The following is a 25,683-nucleotide window of genomic DNA, read 5'->3' as shown; positions in this document are numbered from 1 at the left end:
GCGCATTGTCACCTCCTAGCCACGAGCGGTAAATGGAGTCGAGCGGTCACACCGACACGATAACGTTGATAACAAATAAAGTATTAGTTATGCTGTGCAAGAGCGCAGTCTCCGAGCATACGATTGGTTTGCATGGTTAGGTTATTAGCGAGGCGATGTACCAACGTGATAGTTCAGCCTGCCATTAAGTGTCTGATTGTAGCTGGCTGCTAGCGAGGCTTGTCGCCCTCATAAGGCCCAGCTTAGCCTCGGCTAGTTAGCTAGCCTAGCCGCCACAAAAGTTTCTACGTTTTCAAAAGATCAACGGTTCCCTTTGTGCATTTGGAGGCGTGAGAGCATAAGAAGGAGCCATGGCAGACGAGGGTGCTGTTGCAATGCAGCCAATTATGGACAGGTATGTGAATGATGGTAAATTGTCGGTAAATGTGAACGTGTGCGCTAGCTTGCTAGCTACCTAGCTAATGCGCCTAGGAAAGCTAGTTAGCTGGTTATCCTAGCTAAGTTGTTGGCGAAGCGTACGAGTTATCTGCAAAATGGCCAATTTAGCCAAAGCATACCGAGCTAACTCGTCTTTGCACTATCAAGTATTACAAATTTATATCCAAATTATTCACAGCCCCTGTCTATTTATGACGCGTTTATTTTTGTCCCTCAGTTTTTGCGTTGTGGTGTGATTCTTACTCCAGTTTCATTATTTCTAACTAACGTCTTTATCCAGAAGCCCAGCTCAACTTCTTTGCAGCACGCACACATCATTTGTAGCGATTGTGTTTACCAAAATGTGTATTTGCTAAAAATGAATAGAGGGAGGCTGTGGGGTGTGTGTGTGTAAGGAGTACACATGTATTTCTCAGGAATAGCATGCTCCTTTATTGCTTGTTGCTCTTGTAAGGTGTATACATGGTGATCTACTTTGGCTGTTTTATTGTTGCCTGGATCAAGCCAAAGCATCTTAATTCACTGGAGCTGCAAGGTTCTCTCTGTTTTATCACAAACAAGAGCCTAAAAAAATCTGAAGAACTGATTCTTATGTGGTACCAAGTGAGATATAACGTGCCACTGGCTTCTGAAGGAAAAGCCAGCACCATAGTTTTGGCCATTTTTGGAATGTCTCCTCCCTCAAGTTTTGCATATCGTATTTTGTACTTTGCTGTAATCTTGAGTTTCAGTATTATTATTTTTTAAATTGTGCCATTTGTTTGACAGTCATTTGGGGGTTTGCACTACTCAGTATGTTACTCTGTAAAATTATTGGATATGTCAGATTTGGTGTGAGATTAATGGTGTTAGATATTCCAGTATAAAACAAGATGCCTTCAATCCTTCAACTACCTAAGAGCTGCAAAAGCCTCTTGTGGTTCATCCATTTGCCACCTCACGTTGTTTACATTTAAGAAGCTTTTTGGTAAATGCCATGACTAAGTTTAAGGTTGCAGCAATGCGTTATCGATTTGCTTTACTCCTTTTCTGCTCACTGTGGTGCAGGGCTGTTGTTTATGTCCTGACCTTGTCCATAATTTCATTTATTTTTTGCTGAGAGTTTGTTGTTTGCCAGAAGCTCTTTGCTCACATCCCTGTGCTGTAAAACAAACCCAATAAGTGGACTCGTAACTCATCAGGGTACATTTGTACATAAGTTTGTTCACTTTGAAAATGAGTGTACACTATGACCCAGTGTACACTGACTTGCATCTTGAGTATCAGGATTTCCAGAGAGGAGCTATCCACATAAAAATGCAAGTCTAAATGCACCCAAGACTCATTAAAAACATTTAAATCTTATCATTTAAATCACTCCAGGGGGTCATCTGAGATCCATTTAAGACAAACGGGTATAAATGCATTTTCTCTGCAAGCCACATTTTATGATCAGTACCTCCCAATCTTGTCATGTGGTAACTGTCCAGGAACAGTCTTAAGGTGGATGCAAAGGTTTTGGGGTTTTTTGTCTAGGTTCAGGAAAATGAATTTGTGATCTTTTTAATTTTAATTTTAATTTTTTTTTATTAAATTTTTTTGAGACATGATATGAAGTGGCTATTATTGTATAAATAGCAAGAAAATACAAACAACACTTAGTGTCTTGTCCTGTGTGTGGAGTCGATTTGTATTTTTCATGCTAAATAGGAGTCAATTTGGCTAACCCTTTAACTACATAGTGCAAATGCATGTGTTTAAAATCTTATCAGCATACAGTAAAGATATAAGTCATGTAAAAGGACCAGGTGTTAACAGGACTTAACCGTGTTTAAAACTTGGGTCTGAGTTTTGTCGAGTTAAAGATTTTAATTCTTCCATATGCTTAAGATGTTTGGAACAAGATGTTTCTTCTGGTCTGTGGTCCAACATAACCACAGTACATCAGCAACAGTACGCAAAAGCCTATTGGGTTGTATTGTCTGATTCTGAAAGAATCGTATTAGGAAGATCATTTTAATTGTACATGAATAAGAAGTTCTTCTCATGTCTTACTGCCCTGGCATGTTTTGTATAATGATCTTTTGTGGCACATATTCTGACAAGTTTGTCTCATCATTTAGAGCCTCATTCTCACCTTAGGTAAGGGTGAAAATTAGGCCTGGGAGATGTAATACCTTATTAAATATTCACCATTTTGAAATTGTCATTTCAGTATAGCCTAACAAGATTTGCTGTACTAAATATTAACAGATGCTATAAGCCTGCAATGGTAATTAATATCAATTTGGCATTAGGCCCATTTTAATTTCACTTTTGTTGTATGCCATTTGGCTCAGAGAGCTAACATTCTTGTCTAGGTCAGCAGTGTAATGCTTCACTGCAGTCATAAGCATAATGCTAGATCTTCATTGCTAACCCTTTACACACATGTGCTGAAACAGATACCAGCACGGAGCCATATGTCACCTGTAGCCAAGGAGAGGTTACAGCGAGGCACACTATCAGCATCTTGCACAAGGCTGAGAGGAGCTCTTATCAAAACCTACCACCCCCTGCTGCCTCCATCTGCAATGCAGTCTTTCACTTGCACAAAGGAGAGTCATGTTTGGATCCTGTCTGACCTTCGATACCAGCATTCTCAAATCAGCCCTTTCTATTTCTACATATTTAAAATTTTATTCTCATTTTGTCTTTACCCCTTTTCATCCTGATAAATCTGCAGTTTGTTTTGTAGATAGAGAGAAACACGACTTCTTCAGCCCTGCTTTACCCATTACACCATAGGCCTAGGCTATCAATGTTTTTACCAATTTTATTTGAGATAAGGCATTTCACTAATGGAGAAGTTGCACTTTGTGTTTTTTTTGTTTGTTTGTTTGTTTAAGGATATTTAGATTTAAAGTTTTTGTTTTCTTTGACTTTTTGACACTTAAAATGTTTGATAGAATACTTGAATACAAAAGGCTCAAATATATTCTAGTTTTCAATCATGCCTAGGATGGTGATTTTTTTAAACTGTTGTAACTACAAAATCTTAATACTTTCCTTGCCCTAACATGGAATGAAAATGATGCTGTGGTCTTTGATGTATGTAATGAATATATCATACATATTGCTGGCTTGCCCAAAAGATCACTACAGGTGAAACGCAGCTTGGGCTGTGATACTGTACTCAGAACTGAACAAATACAGGAGCTTTACTTTGATCGTATTTCAGCCAGATATCATTTAATGTTTTTGTAGATCAGTATATTGCTCTTAACTGGAATGAAATAGTTAGGCTGGGACTTTGTTGTAACTAAATAAATAAATATTATGTTTATTAAGATGCAGATTGTTATAATGAAACTGGCTTGCTAAAAGTAGCTTTCCTCTTTTAAGATATTAAAATCAGAATTACAAGTTTGATTTATTAGGCTAGCATAAATCTACCATATTCTGCATAGTAGCATGGAATCCAGACTTAACCCAGTAGTTGCATACCAAGTTTGTTTTAGTAAACCTAGAGAGATTTAACACTTGTATAATTTGAGGAAAGTAAATTGACTGAGCTGCAGTAAGTGCATCTTTATCTTATATATTTTGCTAATTTTTCCAAGTCAATTTACGTTCCTCTTGACTTGGCAGTTGAAATGCGATATATCACAAGGGGGTCTTGTGACACTCCCATGTGGTGGTATGGAGTGGGGGGTGTTGGGTTGGTCAGTAGAACACGGCTGTCTCACGGAGTTGAGCAAAAGAATCTGAACACCCAACATAAGATTTGTTTGTGTGATTGGAAGTGATTACCCACATCCCCCCCCTGGTTTTTGCATCCTGTGAGCTGATAAGTGAGACTTATCATGGTTGCTAGCAGACCTTTATTTGAAACATGAAATAAAAAATGCATTATTGAATCATTTATTTAGTAATTAATATGAGGCAAACATTTCAACAAATTTGACGTACCTAATTAATTTAACAAGCATTCTTAAAGTTGATCAGCATGTCAAGCTTGTGACCTATTAATATGATGGGCATGATGGAAATTTCATCCCTGAAATGATTTCTACTTTCATACTGAATTTATTTGCAGCTGTCATTTGAAATGTTTGTTGAGCACATATTTAAATAAATACATGAGGTGGCATGGCAAAAATGAGTAGCAAATAATCTTGGACATTATACCCAAGATCGCAACTGATAAGACAGCCAGGAGAAATGGAATCAGGTGGACCTAAAGGTGATGTATTTGAGGATTACTTTTTGAAACAGGATAATATTTGTATTATTTTGTGATATTGTGCTTGCCAAGGACTCTCTGTGGAAGACTTTGATGATTGAAATTTAAGATGATCAGTCCAAAGTCTTACAGTCCAAAGTTGTGCCAGGCCATAGAAATGAATGAGATGTCACATTTAGTGAGGAATGGGACAAAATAAAAACCACAATAAACTTAAATCTTTGTTGCCTGCTTGTCAGGATTGTGAACTGCCCTTCTGTTGAATAGCCTTCAGGTTCCCACAGTCATGTGTTTCTAGCTGAGTGAAAGAAACCTTTGTGGAGAGAGTTATCCCCCTCTTCAAAAGTTGCATCTGAATTAACTAACATTTCTTTAAGTTCTCAATATGTAAATAGGATAGTTAGTTTCTGGATGTGTGCTGTATATGGTCAACTATTTGCTTGTACTTTTTCAGGGTGTTTAGTCCAGTATAGTTACATTTGGGTAAACCTTAACATGCATAAAATAGGTTGATGAATAATTACTGGATTGCTGAGTTTCCAAAGCTGGCTGCTTGTTTAATCAGGTCAAGTTCAGTGGAAGCTTTAATATATCACGAACAGTCGGCGAACACGTTAATTTCAGTCTTTCACACAGAACAGGAGAGAGAGAGAAGTTTAAAAAATAACTTCTCATTTAGTTAATTAATTTAGCTCTGCAGTGGTCTTACAGTAACACTGGAATGGATATAGAGCTTGGGAAAGGGCTCTCGGTTCCAGAGACCCTTTACAGGTATAGCTTCTCTCTACCTGCGCAGTCAGGCAAAGAGAATGGGGAGCAGGATCAATTTTCTGACCTGCAGATGGTATCTAATAGACCCTTAGGGTCATATCCTGCACATACTGAAATGTTAATGGTAATCTAGAGGTCTGGGACCTTAATTTTGAATGCCAGAGTGAGATTGCTTGACTCGGTGTTGATTGTAATGAGCTTTAGTGTCACAATAGAAAGTAGACATGTTAATGTAGCTGACAGGGAACAACCTCATCCTCAAACATACATATTTTGGGGTACAGAGTTCTCACTGGCTACCTGAACTGAGAAACAGTATACATAAATGGGCCATTTGAAAAGCTGCAAGCTATTAGATACATATGTAGTACTGTTAAAAAAAGAAATAAATAAAGTCCTTTCATAGCAAAACTCCTGAATTCACAGTTTTCTGTTTAGAAAACCTAACTCCCAGTGAAAGTTCCTTTGTTGTGTTCTAGCATTTGGAAACATTTCATTTTTAGTAATCTGCTGACATTTATTTTAAAATATTTTTATCTTGACTGCCTGTCTCATCTTTTGAGAAACACTTTTTGATTTACAACATAATTCTCAGGATGGTGATCTTATCCCGCTGTTTACAGCCAGTAGAAGCTTTGTTTTTATTCAGAAGATGGCTGCATGGTGAATTGAGGCAAGTAAAGTAAACCAAAAAAAAAGCTAAATCTATCTTGCATTACATTACTGTGCATATATTCTCTAAATATATAACTAGGCTGTTAACACTACTGTAAAAATATGATAAATTGGTACAAATTTCTGTTTTACTGATGTTTCCTCTAAGATAAGGCAGTGTTTAGCATTCAAACACAGGAGAACGTTCAACTTTTTTCTCCTAGTTTCTGTTTTATTGTCCTTACATTGTAGCTGATCCAATCTTATGGTAGAATACTCAACCCCTTTCGACACAATACCAGTTCACAGTGTGGGTGGAGGATGTCATATGCTTCTGATCTGAGAAGTGTCCTCTGGTTTCGGCCTATGATTAAGTGGGGAAATGCTAGTTTAGAGCTACGAGTAAGTGTTTGTAGAACCATTTTGAAATGTGTTAGGACTGTAGTTAAAGTGATCCTACATTGTCCTCTTCTAAATCTAAAGACTGCAATTTGCAGTGATAACCTGATCTAATTCCTGTCCAACTGAACCAAAATAGTTTCAGGCTTAGAAAGTTCCCACATTCATTAAAGGCACAGTTTCTGACTTAATCAGTCTAGCAGTGGATTTAATTCCTAATAATAAGCAATGGAAGCAATTTTATGGTGTTTTATGGAATTTTGTTCCGAGTCCGTTATGTATGTGACCTTCCACTCATTAATACACATCACTATGTACATACTTTCATTTATTAAAATGAAGGAAATAATTACAACTTTATTATAATTTATACCTTTAATATTTGTTCATAATTTTTTGTTTTGTACAAAGTATCCCTTGCTTGTGGAGTCCAGCCTTGTGCATCTACTTGCAGCAAGCACACACTGAAGAGAGGCATGACTTGAGTACTCATCTACCATAAGCCTGATCTCATGCTGATGTGTGAATGTCAGGAGAAAGAAAAATGAGAGGCTTAAAGCTACACAAACTAATATCTCAATTACATCATGGTAACAGTGGAACAGGAGATTTCATTAAACTGGATCAGCTATTAAAAAAGCTTTCTTGTTGGGAGAATGAGCAACAGAGAAATTAACTGTTAATGTGTCACTGTGTTGTGTGAAACAATATGGCAGGCTCATAAAACATGCCATTTTCACACTAAGGAAAAAGGAAGCGCTTGGCATCACAAACGTGAAACTTGTATACATTGCTTTTGCTGTAGGGGTTAAATGTCTGAAGACAATACGCTGTTCTAAAAAGCTAGAAATTTTAAATAAAGATAACATTGCATTTGATGATGATGTAAAGATTTTTTGGACAGGTTGTTAAACAGATGAACACTTCAGAGGAAGTATAAATGCATTCAAATGTGGTTAAAACAAAAACATTAGTTTCTTTGGTGGTGTTGCATTCAAAAACTGATTGCTTATTTATTATGGTCTGTATTATGGTTCAAAGAATTTCTGAGTTTGACCAGAAAGCACCCAGTTAAAGAGGGCAAAATTACCCCAAGAACAACAATTGAAATATGCGTATTTGATTTGTGCAATTTATTTTTCATAATGATCATTCATCTTTAACCTTCAACTGTACTTTTTAATTATGATAATCCTGCACCCTACAGTTTTAAGTGCTCTGTTAGTTATAGGAGATATATAAAATTTATTGCTGTTTCACTAAATTGTCATTAGGCGCTCTTCATGATGTCCATTGTGTGCAACTGGACATATTTGCAAACCTCTGGTATTCATATAAGATCATATGACTGTCAACACCATGTTTTTGCAGAAAGGGGTGTTTTTATTATAAATGACTCTGCAGTTTTGTTTTCTGATGTAAAAAGGTTTCTTTTATTAAGGAACTTCAAGCCAAGCACCAAATGTCTCGGGACACATTTTCTAAGAGCTTGCGTGGTGTTTTTGTCTGTCAAATTTCATTACAGCCTATGGTAATATAACAGTGCACTTTTTGCTTTTAGCTGTGCTCCATCACACTGGATTTGAAATGGAATGATGACAGTGAGGTTAAAATTCAACTATATTATGAGCTTATGTACCTCTTTATTGAGTGAACCATGGAGAAATTACATCTGAGGATTTTATATCACGATCGATCCTGAAGACACAATCTACTTTTCAAGCAAATCGTAGAGTTTAACGCTGGTGTACCACTTGCAAGCCTCAAGCACAGAAAGGCGAGTATTGTTTAAAATAACAGCCTCTACTGTTCTGGGACAATGGACAGATAAGATGAAGATCTACTGAGAGCAACACACTACTGAATGAAGGAACTAAAACTGGCAGCCTGACAGAGCATGTGTGATGTCTGATCATGACCATGACTCTCTTGTATAGGGTTTACGGTCTTGCCATGTATAAGACCTTGCAATTTTGTGTGCGTTTTTGTTTTTTTTCCCCAATTGTGTTAATTTTGATCACTGGATGTGATTTAACAACATTTGTGGGTTTGACATTTGTTCAAAATGGAAGGATGGCATAAAACTAGCCTTGAATTCTCATGTAGTTTACCCAACATTAGCTGGGGGGGGGGGGGGGGGGGGTTCCTCAAATTCCTTTCTTTTTTAAGCAAACCACAAAAATTGTCACTGTCCAGTGTCAGTGTTCAGGCACTTATGGACTTTACACAATGGAATATAATGTCACAAACACCGTGTTTTTCAGACATTGTTAACCTTGCTTTTTGTTGTGATGTGCAGTGTTAGAATTGAAAGTTAGGCCTGACCTTGAGCTTACACCTTTAAAAAAGTGATGGAGTGGGCGTTACTCTGAACCCCAAACATTTACAATCCTTATCTGCACAAGGATGTGTATTATGTACCGGAGGCGGCAGCAGGCTGAGGCTTGGGTTTCGCAGGGAGGATTGCATTTCTGCGCCGTTGTATCCGAGGCTGTCATGAGAGAGGCAGGGTTACAGGAACAAAAGTAAGAGAAGCTTGGGCAAACGTCGAGAACCTTTCCTTTGTTCTTCCCTCACTTTATGTCTGTCCGCTCTCCTCCTTTAGGTCTGCAGCTTGCTTTCAGCTGATCTGTTACCATTTGGGCCTTTTGTTCATCTCCGCCCCTTGGCTGTTCTGGAGAGCTGACTGCCAGTGTCTCAGCCAGTCAGTAACCTTTACGTCCGCTGTGAACAGTGAGTAACGGCGGTCACATGCAGGACCACGAGGCCTAACAAGAACTTTATCTTGTTTGTGGATCATTCATAATTTTCTCGGGTCAAAAACTTTAGAACACAGATGTAGTGTTCTGGAAAGTGTCATTTAATGCCTCTGTTTTAATAATCCAGAGTACTTTATTTATGTTGGGTCAGTCGCTCCTGGTCAGATGACAGGACACTTCTTATTTTGTCTCGTGGTCACTTCATGGCCGGAGGTTAATGGTTTCTGTCCGATAAGAGGCAGTTGTGGTTCTCCTGAGTCATTCGAGGAGCTTTGCAGAGGTCATGTTTTATGCAGGACTGCAGGACGGAAAGAACAAAGTGGAGAGAAGCGGTCTTGCTCCTGCTCTGCTGCCTAGGCCACACATTCAGTGATAGAGGAGCACAGATTTCCCCTGCATTATTCATAGCAGGTGCCGAGCTCTCAATTATAAATGGAAAGTTGTGGGATTGGGCCGAACTGACCCTCCCCCATGTGAGTGGGGAGCGTGGGGGGGGGGAGACTCCCCACGGAGGCCTGTCCTCAGAGCGTGTCCTCCTCACAGTCAGGACTAAAGTCCACAACCATAACCATGCTGCTTGCTGCAGATTAGGATTATACAAATAGCTTTAGTTCCATGTGTAACTAAATACCACTTCACTGATAGCGTGCGTTTTCTTGGCAACCTGAGCCTGTTCCTGTAATGCTCTAAACAGTCTAAATGGAACAAAACAGTTGGATTTGCAGGTATTTGTCTTATGATAAAATTGCACTGACAGCTGTTGACCTTCACACAATCTTCAGTCACTCTGTTATTTAGGGACTCCTCCAGCTACGTGGACTCATTAATTGATGCATTCCGCATAAGAGAGCATGCTCCTTTTAATTGGGGTTATGTGGGACAACATCCACCCAGGAGCTCAGCTGTGTTTCGCTGCTTATCAGCAGATGACAAATCATTCAGTTGGATGGAGCTTTCTGCTCCCACGCTTCCCAGTAATTACTGTTTAGGTGGTGATTTGTGTACAGAATGGAGATTAATCATTGTTTTAGTCAGCCAGTGAAATGCCAAATGCTCAAGGTTCAGTGCAATTAAGGAAATGAGGATGTAAATGTTACACTGACAGAGTGAAAATAAATGTGAAAAACTGGCCCATTGCCGCACAACAAAATGATGGTGGATAGAAATGTGGTCCTTTGACTGTTTAGTGTTGGGGTCAGAACTCAAGATCTTGCATTCGGTGATGCAATATGCTGGTAACTTGTTGGCCTGTGTGTCTGTGTGTGTGTCTGTGTATATACACAGACACACTTGAATCTGCCTAGAAATCCAGTGATGTATTATCAGATGTTTGTTTCCCTGTGTGCCTGTTTGTCTTGAGGATTTCTGACGTCGGTTGCAAAAATGATCATTTTCATGTGGAGTAAGATGATGTCTTGCTGACAGGCTAATAAGGAACGATTATGGGAGGCTACATTGTTCTCACTGAAGAGCCTTGTAGAAGCCACATGCTCTTAGGTATTTAGCCTTGTGACACTTGCTGAAGAGACTTGGTACTCTTCCCACATAAAGAATAGAATGGAATTTTTTCTCCTTTGCTCTTTCATTTGTGACGCTATTGTGCTGTTGCGTCAGTCATGGCATGAGTCATAAGTTCTTGTTAACTTGGTACTGCTGTATCCTGTCCTCTTGTGGGATAATCAAAATGTTTGAAAAAATTAATATGAGCATACAGTTGCGAAAAATTAATTAAATAAAAATAAACTGTGAACCATTTGAAATTGCAAGGATTTAAGCATGAATGGCATCTAAAAATTAGAATTTCATTTAAATTCATAGTGATGATCTCATGTAACCAAAAACACACATTAAGGTTATTGATGGAAAGTGTTTAGTTTACTGGAGCCAGAGGCCTTCTTTATTTACTGCTCAGTGTTGCTTAGTAGTGAGGAGGTATTTTGACGTAATACTGTCCAAATTGGTTTCTGTTTATGGGACTTATGAGAGATGTATCTTGAATGGCCTGCCATAGATATCACAGCATTTCAGTGGAAATTGGAATTCCTTTGATTTGCCACTCTTTTTTTAGATTATAGTCATGCTGCATGACCCAGTCTCTTAGTTTTGACATCACAGACAGGCGCCTTGACATTCAGCCATAGATTTCCTCATACAGCTTAGTCACTGGCTAGTGACGGAAAGCTGTCCAGACACTAAGGCAGGACAGCAACCTCACATCATTCTATTTCTTCCACCATGATTTATGGGTAGGAAGAGGTTTTGATGTTTGCTGGTACGCAGAAGCCTTCGTGGGTCTTTAGCAAACTAGAGATTGGGAATGGTGGTCTTTTGGAGAGCATTAGTTTTCCCTGTAGTGACCTGCCATTGAGCACCACTCTTCTGCAGTGTCTATTATTGTAGGCCTTGGAACACACATCACATACGTGGGATGCTATCAGGTCCCCAGATGTCCCCCTAAGGATCTGTCACATGCATTTTCTGTGTGCGCATGCGCACTGGTCTTTGTAGGACCCCCCCCCCCTCCCTTAGACATAGTTGCAGCATTGCTGAAGATTTCCATTTCCAAGTCATCTGCCTCGCTGTGGATCGATGAAGGCCCCAGTCTTCAAAAAAGCTTTTTGTGGCCCCTGCCTCATCTTTTTAGCTTCAACATTTATACTTCTAAAGTTGTTTAAAATTTCTTTTGTTTGGATCATGTTGCAATACTGAAATTCTATAACCAGAATTTCAAGGTCACAACCACCCTTGATTTAAACAATGTATTTAGTAAATGTTGTCTGTTGTTTGTTAAATAACTTATCTTTATGACTTAGATCAGATCACATTTTATTAGAAGTTTATGGTTAATGTCTTGCAAATATAGATGCACAGAAACATGCATAAAAATTACTTTATCTTGATTTTTACAATTCATAAAGCATACTCAATAAACTAAAGCCTGACTTCTCATGCAATCCATCCTATTTAGTTCAGCCACGCATGGCAGGCTGGCTGTCAATATGCAGATGTCTAGGTGAAGGAAGAACTAATAGTAAAAAAGAAAGGTGAGATGCTTCTGAGTTCTTCACAGCAAAGCATCATGGGAATTGAGGCTTGGCAGAGTGCCAGAGCCCCCAGCATCTGTGCATGTGACAGTAGGGTTAGCCAGGGTTGGTCAGTAGACCGGCCTTCTCGCCCTACTCTCCAGGTGTTACTAGTGCAGAAATGGGAGGTGCCGCTGCATAGTCTGGTTATTGCAAGAGCTTCTTCCAAGGGGTGCTATAAGAATGTTTTTAATGATCTACCTCAGCCATGTTGGCAGCTGTAGTTTTGTATGTCCTATGCTTGCTGTGTACAGTGTTTCAGTAAATTATTTTTGTGATTTTTACTGATTAGATCAGGGTACTAACTTGTGTTAGAATGCAGGAAATTGCTTTTATTGGCTGGCCGGACGTGTTCCTTACCTAATCCTTTTTGATGAGTTTAGTAGGAATTCTTTGCTGTTTTTCCTTTTATTCTTCACGTCATAGTCTCTCCTTTTGGGATGCTGATCAAATTATCTTAACTTGTGCTTAGTCACTGACCCCAAAGCTGTGCTCTTTTCTAGTGTTCTGTACTGAACCTCTTTTACTTTCCCCTATCTGTCTTCCTCTTCCATCTCTCTCTCTTTCTTTTTCTTTCTTTCTTTCTTTCTTTCTTTCTTTTTCCTTGTCTCATCTTTCTCTCTTCCTCTTTCCTGGAGCTGATTTTTTTTTTTTTTTTTTTTTTAGTGCTCAAGAGCATGCAGCCTCAAGTTTTATACCTAGTGAATAAATAATAAGGTTAATAAGATTAGTGTGAGATCGACACAAGCATACCAAGGAGTCAAAGTTTAACATGCATAACCAAGATTAACTGAAAATAAGATATGACCCATCTCAACTTGCGTTCTACCCTCAAAGTATGTTGCAATTGGATCAGGTATGACTCCTATTAGTTCTTCCAGGATATGGTGTTGTCTTTAAGGGTATGTTGGCACCTTGGCTCCTCTCCAGATATGCATAATCCAGTCCTCTCTCACTCTCCCTTTCTGGCTGTGTGACAATACCTTATTCTTTAATCAAAAATCATTTGAATATTGATTGTTTTTATTTTCCCTCTTAAAGGGTATATCTTGTTCATAGCTATAGCTGCTCCACCCAGAAGCCGAGCTTTCTATCCAAGGAATGAGAATGTAACCCGGCTGAGTCGGTGCATGTCTGGGGGACCTCACCCTGCGTTCTATCCCTCCTTCCCACAGGAGCTGTTGGGTGTGCTTCGCCACAGACGAGGACGACCGCACGGCCGAGTGGGTTCGCCCATGCCGCTGTCGTGGCTCCACCAAGTGGGTACACCAGGCATGCCTGCAGCGCTGGGTGGACGAGAAGCAGCGCGGCAACAGCACAGCCCGCGTGGCCTGCCCCCAGTGCAACGCCGAGTACCTCATCGTCTTCCCCAAGCTCGGTACGCTCAGCGCTGTTATGCGGACTGACCACGTGGCCAGAACTCCCCGGGTTAGCCTGGGCCACATTAAACTCCACAGGTTCTCTTCTGGCACTAATCGCATAGAGATGATGGAATGGCAGAGATGTTTGAGTCACTTGGTATAAGTTTGTGTCAAGTCTCAGGGGTGCAAGTCTGAGTCAGGTTGAGTCTCTGGATAGGAGTTTGAGTGAAGTGTCAAGTCACGTGAATAACAAATTTGACGTTGCTGGTTGCATAAACTAACTAATATGCATTGTCAATTGCAAAGGCATGGAACCGTGCCTGAAACCTAATGTTAAATTTACACTAGTCTGCAAACTGATGTTAACTGATAAGAAAATGGCAGTAGGGCAGTGGAGCATGTACAAACGCTTGCACTCAACACTGACCTTTCAGCGCGTTGTAACGTCTTGTAAATGTTGACATCATTTTGCCAGTATCTGTTAATTTGCTGCTGCATGTAGCGCACGTTGACTGTCCTGAGTTGTTAGTTTCAAAATATTTCAGTGCAACTCAAGTTTGAGTCGCTGGCTTCATTCACCATCTCTGTTGAATAGCCACTGCCTTTCCAAAAGAGCATGACTCAGTTCGCTGCCAGAGAGCCTGTTAAAAACTGTGCAGGGCCAAAACCTGCCCTGCAAATTACACTGATTCCTGACTGGGGTTTTAAGAGTCTGGGACATGCCCAACGCTTTCCACCAACGCCTTGACGTTGAAATGGCAGCCCTTGGATATGCGGAAAGATGTTTAAGAGAAATAGACAGTCATGCCTAAATAATATTGGCAGGATTTGTATATTTATATAAAGTTGCATAAGTCCACAGCTCCCAGTGAAGAAGCCCACATAATGAAAGACTGTAGGGATGTGTCCAGCGCAGGGCTACACAAGCCCACACGTATATGTACAGTGTGGGCCCTTGGCCAGGATGACCCCTTACCAAGTGACCTACCATGATGCGTAGACATGGTCTCCTCCCGTAATCCATACATCCCTGTGTGCAAAGCCTAACGTCCCACAGACGGGACACTTGCAGCTTTAAGAGGTCCGTGTGTGCTGCATTGGATTGTTTCCTCATCCCCAGTGGTTAATGCTGTCTACAGGCAGCTGCCTGAGGACTCTGGGCATTGATTGAATTGCGAAACTTTCCATGCTTTCCTGTTTCTTCCCACTAAACGCCCTCCACTGCATCCCAAGCAGGGCCTGTGATGCGTCGATGGCAAAAGCCCCAAGTCCTTTTTAGGAAAAAAGGGAAACTTGATAGTGTGTTCGTCGTGGAACTTTGGTGACACAAAACAGTGCGCCGCCACTACTTATCAGGAGCCCGTTAAACCTGCTGGCGCTGAGTCCCACTGTGGGTGCATGTGTAAGCACACCTAGCTAAGCCTCTAGCTAAGCCTCCCCTCTTCGCTACGCAGGACAGCAGTCGGCAGCGGTGGCGGGAGACGGTCAGAGTGATTGATTTCTTAAGCGTCGCCCCTGCTTTGCGCTCGACTCGCCAGTGGCAGTAAACAGGGCCCTGGGGTATTTGGAGTGCTCGCAGCACTGCCGGACCGGCTGGACTCAGGCCAGCAGACTGGAGCACTCTGACCAGACCACTGGCACGCTGCTCCTCTCTCCCCTCTGTCTCGCAGCACAGCGACTGGGCGGCTGACTTTCCCATTTTACTTTGTGCACGTTGTGTGATGGTTAAGTTTCTTCCAGTGGTGTGTATTATAGGCACCTGCAGTGACTACGAACATGATCAGTGAATGATCATTTTCTATAATTGTGCAAATCCATGATTTTACTGGGCCAAATTTTTTACAATTCCAATAATCCCTGTAGCTCTCCTTGTGAGTCGCAGCATCATTTCATGTCTTGCATCCTCTTGTGTTTCTGACTCTTCCTGCCATTACTTAAATTGGACAGACAGAAACCACATAGAGCTGCATTATTGTAACAGCATGCCGAGTAAATAACTTTCTTTGCATGACCTTTTATAAGGTCCTGTCTTCCTTACTTTCCTCCTTGTGTGTTTTGCTGGCTCGTATTGGTTTATGTCAGGAAGGTATGGTCTCTGTCTCATCACCTCCTCAACTCTGGCCAGTTGTGTAATGGCGCTGTATACACGTCCAGTGGCCTTCAGACTGAAGGACTGAAGAGGTGATGAGAGGTGAGCGGGAGCATGGGACACTTCTGTTTCCTTTTGTGGGAACTAAACTTTTGTGGTTTAAGTTTTTTCTTCTGACAAGTACTGGCTTGGATGTCTGCCAGTAAATCTTTGTTTTGGGGTCTTGAAATTGATTTGAAAGAGGCTTCCTGAGCTTGTGCAGGATGCCTGCTGACAGAAGACAGCTATAGAGGCAAGAATAGACGTCATCTTTAACGAAAGATAACGTGGAGAAGTAGCATGTATCACATTTGCAAACAGTGCTGTACTGTCATAAAGCTGCTCTTTGACACACATTGGTCGTAAAGCAGAGTGATTTTAGCGCTGAACACTTCGCAAAGCGATATTCAGTTTTATGATCTCCTCGTATCCAATTTTGTGGGTTTTTCCTGGATCTCTGAAGCTGTTATATATCTAGCTTGCATTGTGCATGAAGACAGACTACTGAAAAATAGCATCACACCAACAGGAAGACACTGGAGGTTGTCTAAGCAAGCAGCTGCACCTCTTGCGTAGTGAATTCTTGGGTCGTGAGTGTGTGTGTGTTTGTGCGTGCTTTTGTGTCTTTCGTATGGGTCAATTAGGCCACTGCAGGGAAATGCTCATCTAGCTCATTGCTAGGCTGGAAGTGATGAATCACCTAAAGCGCGAGCGAGTCTAAAAATAATGGAGCAGTGGGACAGCACCCATGCGATCAGCAGACAGAGCTGACCTTACCCTTCAGCATGCTTGGAGAGACCGAGAGAGGAAGGACGTGCCCTGTGGCCGTCAGCAGTTATTACTGTCCCACTTGCAGGATTCACACTGTATTAATGCTGATTATTTATGGTAAGAGAGAAAAGTCTGGAGTTACAGTGTCTATTGTAGCATTGTTATAGCTGCGGTCCGTTGCTTTAATTTGTAGTTATTGGCTGCATTAGTCAAGGGTAGTCTCAAAAACCTGGAACCTAGTCGAAGTTTGTTTAAATCCACAAGGAGATGGTTCCAACTGGCTCTTTTTAAAGTAGAAATATATCCCACAATTTGGTGAATGCAGCACTAACCCTTTAGAGCGTCTATGTGGATCATCAGACGCAATTAGCAGGGTATTATTAGTTAGTTATTAGTTAGTGCACTACTTCTGCTGCAGAGCCGAGTTCCTGAGACTGGACTAGCAGTCTCGTAATGTTCCAGCTCTGGTGCTGATTGGTGCAGCTCTTTGAGGTGGGATTACATGAGTTGCACTCATGTGTGCATGGGTGGCATTTGAGAGGGGTCAACTTTATATCTAGGTCTAGATCAGTAAATGAAAACAACCTATTATGTGTCTGCATGCATGCACGTGTGTGTGTGTGTGTGTGTGTGTGTGTGTGTGTGTGTGTGTAAAAAAGTGTAGCAAATAACCCTATATTTATCAAAGTTTAAATAGAACGTGTCCTACCTTGTTGAAGTGCAAGATGGTGCCCACCGGGCACAGCATCAAATGCACTGACTGCTTTTTCCAAGTCCACATGAATGGCCTGTTCAATATTCAGTACTGCAGTGTCAGTCTCTCCTGACTCACAGTGTTTCTCTTCTTGCTTGCGTCGTTTGAAAACCTACAAAAGTTCCTATCGCATGACCTGCTGCTATTTGGCATGGCCAGGAACAGCGTGAAGTGCTTACTGACATTTACTAGGCCATCGCCTAAATTTGACGCTTGGTGATTTAAACAGTGCTCACTGTTAATTGAAGCTGATTTCTTCTGATGGCGTAGCGTGGAAGAAAGCCTGGTCAGCTGTGGGGCTATATTCAAGCTAGTCATAAATTTCATAACATTCATTCCTAAACCTTTGACCATATTTCACTGGTAATGAAATTAATGTTTGGTATGGTCCACTCTCAATAAAGTTCATGCAGTTTTAAATGCCATGAATTGGATCTCGTTCTGATGGCTGCAGTGAATCAGTTGAAATATGGCTAATCTCTCAAAAATACTGATCAGCAGGGGTTGACACAAGAGCAGAAAGGTTTGTCATGCTGATAATTGGTGACTCAGTGACACCTCTGTTCAACACCCAGATACCCCCCCCCCCCCCCAAAAAAAAAGAAATTAAAAAAAAAAAATCATCCATGAATGTAATGTACAGTTCCCTCCATTGTGCACCATGTTTGTGGATAAAGGCACTTAAACACAGACTTTTGGGAATTCTCATCGCTGCTCATCATTGACTCGTAATGGTTCCTAGTTGTACCAGTTTACCATATTTTCTTTAGTCAATATTTGAAATCATATGAGACCAAAGGGAAAATGCTGTTTGGGTTGTTTCTCTGTGTTCTGCCCCATGGTGATGGCCAGTGTCAGGGACAGAACGTCTTTGTCCACGGGCTTTCTCTGCCAGAGAGCTGCTGGAAGCACTTTTCCCATCGGCGACACGGCTCATTTTGCACCCCGCCCCCTTTTTAATTATCTTAACTATGGAATCTGCAACCGCTAGCAGAAACGGAGTCCCTCTCCCTTTTGCCAATAGCCATTAAGGATGACCCCACTCCACTCCACGAGCCCACCATCACCGCCTCCCCACTGCAGTGCTGAAGTACTTGCGCAGAGCGAAAGCAGAGGAGAACTCCAGTGCAGTCGTCACAGTGTCGGTGAGGATGGATGGATGGATGGATGACCTTGGCACACTCGGTGAGCGAGCGCTGGAAGCACAGCCCTGCAGAATGCCTATGCCTGTCAGGACCAGTGCTGCTTAGATTAGGCCTGTGAGGTGGGTTTCCTCTGACCATGTACATCAGTACGGGTGGGCCGTACACCCAACTTTAGTCTCTTAAAAGCCAGTCGGTATTTTTGAGTGCGGTCTGTATTTGTTTCCCATGTGAAACCTAACACAAGTTTATTTGCTTAAATGCCCACGTGCACACATGTTGTATTTACATGGAAACTTCAACTAAGATAATTTTATAAAAGGTTCTTCCAGCACTCATGATATTTGAATCACATGCTTTCATAGTTTCCCAATTATAGTGCCAGTTCCAAAATATTAAGTGGCTCCTGGCAGCTTATTTGTCCACTCGTGGTAAAGACTCATAATTAATCGTTGAGCATGCTGGGCAAGTTCTTATTCATATCTGCACTGTGGCTCGTGCTGCGAATAGCATGCCAGACTATTGATATTGCATGAAAAACATTTAAATAAAGCAAACTGGTGATGGCCAGCTACCCCGTGTGAGAAGAAGGATGTGTGTGTGCAGCGCTGATGGACGTTGAGAAGTACTCTCCTGGGGCATGTGGTGTTGTCTCCTCACAAGTGTGGGAGAGAAGGATATTAGCTGAGCTGGAAGGGAGGTGTATGTCAGCTTGAAATGCTCTATTCTTTCTTTGCCAGCCTGTGGTGCCATAGCGACGGTGCCACGTCCTCAGCTTTTTTGAAACAGGGTGAGAAAAGCAGTCTGAACTTGCTCTGCCTTCCATCAAGGGTGTCTCGATTAAGACCAACAGCTCACAATTCAGCGCCGCCCCTGGGTAGTTTGCGTTATGCCCTCATTCTGGTTTGCAGTGGCTGATGGGGAATGGTGCCTTCCCTCCGGCCTTAGCACGATGTACCACCTCTTACTGTTCTGTTTTTTTAGCACTGGTGTTAATGGAATGCTTTAGTGAACAGTTGGTGCTCACATACTTGACGACAACTTTTGACACCCTTTTTGCAAGCAGCACTATATTTCTTGTGCGTATGTGGAGAAGGCCGGCACTGTGTGTAGACGCCCTGTTCTTTTGAAGGCCTACGAAGAAGTTATTAATAGCACATGAATGGACCTGAGAAAAGAAATCAGGTTGCCTGCTAGTAAATATTGCATGATTTCCTCTTCAGCCACTTTGGAATGTGAGCTAGAAAGGTGTGGAGGGGAGAGGGTGGCACATTTGAGGGCTGTAAGTGTACCTTCCCTGAGAGCCCGACGTCGATACCATTACGGCAATGCCCTGAACTCCTCGGTTCTGTGATGAATGCATTCTTTGTTATGACACTACCTGTATAGTCTTAGTAATTTGCAAGGTATTTCCTTATTGTTTGATTTCAAAGCCTCAAAGTGCAGCAGTGTCTCTTTTTAGGAATGGTAGCAGATATGTGCACTGGTGAGTCCTCAGGTAATACAGAGGCTTGCTGTTTTCTGAAAGTGTGTGAGTGTGCAGAATGCAGACGTGTGTGACTAATATTTCAAAGGCGCTTCCCGTGTTGTGATGTGTTGCTCCTTAGGTAGGGTTCGGGTGTGTGCCTGTCCAGTATTCAGCTGGTGACTCTAGTGTGCTTGGCTCATGTTAGGTAGTGCATCTGTGTGCTGAACTCAAGCTAAGGTGAGTAATGTAACCATGCTGTGTCAGTGTGAATCAAAGGTTAATGATGAAATGAGCTCAGAGTCTTCAGGAAAAAGGAGTTTTCCTGTTAAATGGTATATAGTCATCTCTTCTGTCCATGGTGTTTTGTTGACACACCCGTGCTCTTATCTGTCTGTGCTACATATCAATGGTCCAAGCAACCTTTCAGCACTTTAAAACTCATCAGCATGTGCTGAATTCCTACTCGTCCTACTGAGCGCTCCGTGTATATTTAGACGTTTGGAGTAAGGCTCTCAAACTCGACCTGCAGCATTTATTTTAGCTTTTGTCTCCCCCTCCCTCTTCTTCTTCTTCTCTACTCAAGTGGATTAACTAGTTGAGGCAAATCTGGTGTGCTGCTAACTACCAGGACTCAAGTCTGAAAAGCCTGGTACGGAGACACACTAGCTGGAGAGCGCAGGGCGAGCTATAGAGCATGCTCCGACAGTGGGCTGCCAAAGGAAGATCTGCTTCCCCCTGCTGGAAAGGCAGACTACTGAGTCCCGCTGGGTCCCTCTCCTAGCTCTTCCTTACCCCATGCTTCATGCAGTAGCCGGGCTACTAAGCTTGTCCTCCTCATTTGTGCTGTGTAATGCAGGGTGTGATCATCTGGCTCCTCAGCCACACATTAGCAACTGTGATGAATGGCTTAAAACTCAAAAAAACTTCCACGAATGGCACTTTGAAAGTCTTTTGTTACAATTCTATAAAAATAGTTAAAACTGACCTGCAATTTGCTGCATTTAGGTTATAAACTGCTCATTTTGAAAGAACCTAGTGTAAACTCGTGTGTGTCTGTGTGTGTGTGTCTGTGTGTGTGTGTCTGTGTGTGTGTGTCTGTGTGTCTGTGTGTGTCTGTGTGTCTGTGTGTGTCTGTGTGTGTCTGTGTGTGTCTGTGTGTGTGTGTGTGTGTCTGTGTGTGTGTGTGTCTGTGTGTGTGTGTGTCTGTGTGTGTGTGTGTGTGTGTGTGTGTGTGTGTGTGTGTCTGTGTACGTACAGGGCCGGTGGTGTATGTGCTGGATCTGGCAGACAGGCTCATCTCCAAGGCTTGTCCTTTTGCTGCTGCCGGCATCATGGTGGGCTCCATCTATTGGACTGCAGTCACATATGGAGCTGTCACCGTCATGCAGGTGGGAGCAAACACTCCTCGTCTCACGAGCCCATAAAACGGGGGCGTTACATTTGCAGACCCGTCCGTGTCGGCACTGCAGCTCAGTGAGGGGTGCTGTTTCTCCCTCGGCGCCAGGTGGTGGGTCATAAGGAGGGCCTGGACGTGATGGAGCGGGCGGATCCTCTCTTCCTTCTCATTGGCCTGCCCACCATCCCAGTCATGCTGATTCTGGGGAAGATGATTCGCTGGGAGGACTACGTGCTCCGCCTCTGGAGGAAGTATTCCAACAAGCTGCAGATCCTGAACAGTATCTTCCCAGGTGAGGCCGCCGGCCATGAAGGGATGAGCCGTAAAGTGCTGTGTAAAGCCATGAACGCTGGTGCCTGAGCACAGGCAGCTGCTGTAAAGTGGCCTGCAATATATTATGACACTCATGTGCTGTATGGTCAGGTGAAGGTTAGTGTCTTTCATATAGTGCAGCCTTTTGGTGCTAGAATCTGCCACGTGGTATTCTAGTGTGGAAAGGTTTTGTTTGTTACTGCTGGTTTTAGGTGCTGTCAGTGTTGGATTGTGTTCCTGGAGCAGTCATTATTGGTAGAGTATTGCGTATGTCCCACTGTGCTCATCAGTAGAGGGCATGACTGCTGGAGGGGAAAGTAGAACCCGAGAGCTGCTCTCAACGACCCTGAGTGGGTGGGCTGGGAGTGCGCTGCCCCTCACTGCCCCCCCTCTGCAAAAACGATCCATACATGGATATAACGTTCCATGCACGCTGGAATACTGGCCTGACAGGAGCCCAGGAAAAAACAACAACAAGGAACGGTTTCCCAGCAGCTGTCTCTAGTAGAGCGGTGTGCGGATCGTTCAGAGGCATTTTACCCACTGTCACGGGAGATGTAGCTAATAATTTCCTGTTAGTGTGAAAGAGCCCACATATCTTGAGATGAGCAGTCAAACCCCAGCTGTGAGTCACTTTTGCATGCGAGCTCTCATGATGATAAAATTATTTCTTATTTTTAGCTTTTTAGGGAAAAAGTGAATGGAGTAAATGAACTAGGCTATTTGCATAAGTATTGAAATTTCAGTCCTTGCTTGATTCTGCACACAAACACACGTATGCACATGCCTCCATCTGTCCTCTCATATATGCGCACATGCATAATGTGTAGGGTATGAAGACAAAAAAAAATTGATGAGCTAGGAAATACTGAATGAATTAATGAATGTATGTATCATTATAATTTCCATCATAAATGTATTGAAATTTATTGTAAGCAAATCTTTCCTCCAGATGTAAACTTGTTTATTCTGGATTACCCGTGTTGCAGGGATTGGTTGCCCGGTGCCCAGGATCCCTGCTGAGGCCAGCCCACTGGCTGATCACGTGTCGGCTACACGGATCCTGTGTGGAGCCCTGGTGTTTCCCACCATCGCCACCATTGTGGGCAAGCTCATGTTCAGCAGTGTGAACTCCAACCTGCAAAGGACCATCCTGGTACGATTACTGTCACTAGTTTGTTGGAAAATTTGAATAAACTTAACTTTCTTAAAATAAACATTTTGGTCTTTCTAGTACTGCTGTTTCTTTGAAGGAAACACCCCATGCATGCGGTTGTGAAAAGTACCTTGCTTTTTGCTAACCATATTTTTGCATCATGTGTAATCTCCTTTGGCTTTTAGTGTCTCACTGCTGGCACAGAATATGCAGCCATAATGCAGTATGGTGCTTCCTCTCTCTGCAGGGTGGCATTGCATTTGTGGCTATTAAGGGGGCGTTTAAGGTCTACTTCAAACAGCAGCAGTACCTCCGGCAGGCCCATCGCAAGATTCTCAACTTCCCCGAGCAGGAGGAGGCCTGAGTGGGGGTGGGTGGGGGAGCGCAGCCATGGCCCCTTCCAGACTGAGAGTTCACCAGTACCTCCATGCCACCTGCACCATCTCCTCTGTGTGCTTGTGTGCTGCAAAGTCCATGCTGTTTGCTGGGGTGAACGCGATGGCGGCGAGCGTCGGTTTGGATCGTACTGAGTACGTACTGGAGGACGAGGGAGCGGGTGGAGTGACGGGTGTTGCAGCATGCACTGACGCACCACATGGTTCACAGAAGCTGTTCGTTCTTGTCTCTCTCCCCAAAAATGTGATGTCCCCCACCGTATCAGTTTTGCTTAAGATTTAGGTTCATTCTCTCCAGCTATAATCAAAACTGTGGGAGGTTACTACTTTTCTGTGTTTTATAGGGTGTATTTTTTTAATCGAGTGTAAGTTTTATGTGAAATTTTTTTTTGACAGTGAGGTACATTGGAATGACACTGAATGGGGGGCTGTTCAATGAATCAGTGATTCTGCTGTATAACTGTACATGTCCCCATTTATCCTACATTGTGTTTATTCTCTTTAATGTTTAACATTAAAGGCATAAAGGGTTTGCATCTCAAACCTACTCTGATTTATAAAAGCAATGAGGAATTTTAGACTATGGTGTATTTCAGTCTTTAATTAATGGTAACATGCATCCATATGCAGTCCCAGTGGCCCTGTAGGACACTGCAGCCCAGTGAGCGCTGGAGTTCAGGAATATACATGCACATTTGTCTTAGAGACTTCACTGTCAGGCTTGAAGAGTGACCTCTATCAGTGTTGTGCAATCATACTGATTTAATGATGTCAAATTAACAGTTAACAATGGAATACTAGAGACTTAATGATTCTTGAAAGGGAGGGTAACTTGTCTATTCATGGAGCCTGTAATTACTGGAGTACCCCCAACCCACGTTTTCATTTTAACTTCTGAGTTATTTGAGGGTTTAAAATGGGTGACTTTTTTCCCTTTTTTTTTTTTTTTAAAGGTTGGCACTACCTTTTCTGGGTCTTTTCTAGCATATTCGAAAGATCCTCGCGAACTATTATACATGGAGTTGGTAAAATTGCTCTCTCGTTGCATCACCTAGTGAGAGAACTTCAAAATCGGAATGACTGCAAGCAGAGGCCTCAGTCCACCCTCACCCTGGTGCTCCTGTCTCAGCTGTCGCTCCGCTTGTTGGTGCTACGTGCACCAGACTTCACAATGCTGTTAACGCTGAACAGGAACCGTCATCCGTTTCTTCACAGCACTTCTGGTGAAGGGGTCGCTACTGGACCGTTTCCTGGAGTATGGACGGCTGTCTCCGTCAAGGGAAGGTGGAGTGTGGCACAACATTACTAGCTTTAGTGGCTTACTCCAGGATTGTGTTGCCTCTGTGAATTATACCATAAGCTGTTTGACACTAGTGAATATGCCAAATGTGCAGATTTAAGTTTCTGGACTAAAATCTTTTCATGTGATCAACACTTAACCTTGATGCATTTGTGATTGCCATTGTGTGTGAGACGATCATACGAGAGGAAAATAAGGTACAACCATCAGTGTATTAACTTTGTTGCGCTAGGGTGTTGTGTTCTCTTTGTGTAAAATGGCATGCCAAGAACAGACCACCCTATTCTGGAATGGAAATCAACACTGCATTCAGTGGGGATGTATTCCATGTTGGTTTATAGGATTGTAGTCACTTCAGCCTGTGACTTAAACTTACACCAGAAAAGCTCATTTTTTATAACTTAAGTAACCTCTCACTATAATTTAATTAAAAAAATGTAATTTACATTTGCATTATTTGCCTTCACCCACACCAAAAGGGCTTGTTCAAGCCTCCAGTTACCCTTTATCACATTGGCAGCCAGTAGTTTACTGCTTAGGCCTGTGTGTCTGAAAGGTCTTGAGATGTACCAGAAAAACAGTTCACAGAGACCATAATGCCAAACACAGAACTTTGCTGTATAAATGTATGCATTGTATATACAGATATTGCTTCTGAATTTAGTTATGGTTGACTTGTGAATAAATGTATTTTTTCAATGCTTGATTTGTCTTATGTACTTTGTTTTAAAGTACTTTTGTTTATGTAGGCCCTTAGGATGCAATGCAGTTGCATTAACTCTCACTCATAAGCCTATAGTACAACACTGGAGCATTTTAAAAAAGTTGAGTAATCCTTTCATGCTTGTCTATTGCTCAACATCTGTTCCGTCCGCGGGTTCAATACGACCTTTGTGGCTAATGGTGTTTTCGGGTATTGACACATAATGAAATGCCTCAGCCCAGGTCCCCAAGCATGTAGAATAGCCTAAGAAAACCTCTGGTCTTTCAACAAGAAGAAACTCAGGGATAGTTTCATACCTTTTAATTATATTAAAAGAAAATCTCACAAAGCAGTGCCATTAATCCTAGATGCTTGAAATCTAGTAAGTCACTTTCAAATGATGATTGGTGTTGGTCACCTCTGACAGACCACTTTCTTCTTAGAATTTTAAACTGGATACATTTAGGGTTGGGAGGTTGAGCTCAAGCA

The 25,683-nt window shown here is 42.2% G+C and overlaps 1 protein-coding gene across 2 annotated transcripts; it reads left to right on the top strand.

Moving 5' to 3' along the window:
• The first annotated feature begins 19 nt into the window (after positions 1-19).
• marchf5 (membrane-associated ring finger (C3HC4) 5) lies at positions 20-25,195 on the top strand. Of its 2 annotated transcripts, XR_003410926.3 has the most exons (7): positions 20-394; positions 13,484-13,686; positions 21,190-21,320; positions 21,437-21,620; positions 22,630-22,796; positions 23,044-23,326; positions 24,247-25,195. XR_003410926.3 is itself a non-coding variant. In XM_027014136.3 (6 exons), exons 1-6 carry the CDS (start codon positions 351-353, stop codon positions 23,158-23,160), a joined length of 846 nt encoding a protein of 281 aa, XP_026869937.1. In that variant the 5' UTR covers positions 20-350; the 3' UTR covers positions 23,161-25,195. The 2 variants fall into 2 exon arrangements, 1 of the variants encoding a protein (XP_026869937.1); XM_027014136.3 differs by having other exon boundaries at positions 23,044-25,195.
• The last annotated feature ends 488 nt before the right edge of the window (positions 25,196-25,683 follow it).

Source organism: Electrophorus electricus, chromosome 12 (genome assembly GCF_041902795.1).
Source record: "Electrophorus electricus isolate QZ-2024a chromosome 12, ASM4190279v1, whole genome shotgun sequence".
In the NCBI taxonomy this organism is placed as follows: Eukaryota; Metazoa; Chordata; class Actinopteri; order Gymnotiformes; family Gymnotidae; genus Electrophorus; species Electrophorus electricus.
This window is presented reverse-complemented; position numbering and strand designations above follow the sequence as displayed.

Coding starts and splice junctions, on each gene's coding strand:
- marchf5 (XM_027014136.3), top strand. CDS start 351: ATGGCAGACGAGGGTGCTGTTGCAATGCAGCCAATTATGGACAG. Junction 21,321..21,436: donor GAGCTGTCACCGTCATGCAG/GTGGGAGCAAAC, acceptor CCTCGGCGCCAG/GTGGTGGGTCATAAGGAGGG. Junction 22,797..23,043: donor ACCTGCAAAGGACCATCCTG/GTACGATTACTG, acceptor CTCTCTCTGCAG/GGTGGCATTGCATTTGTGGC.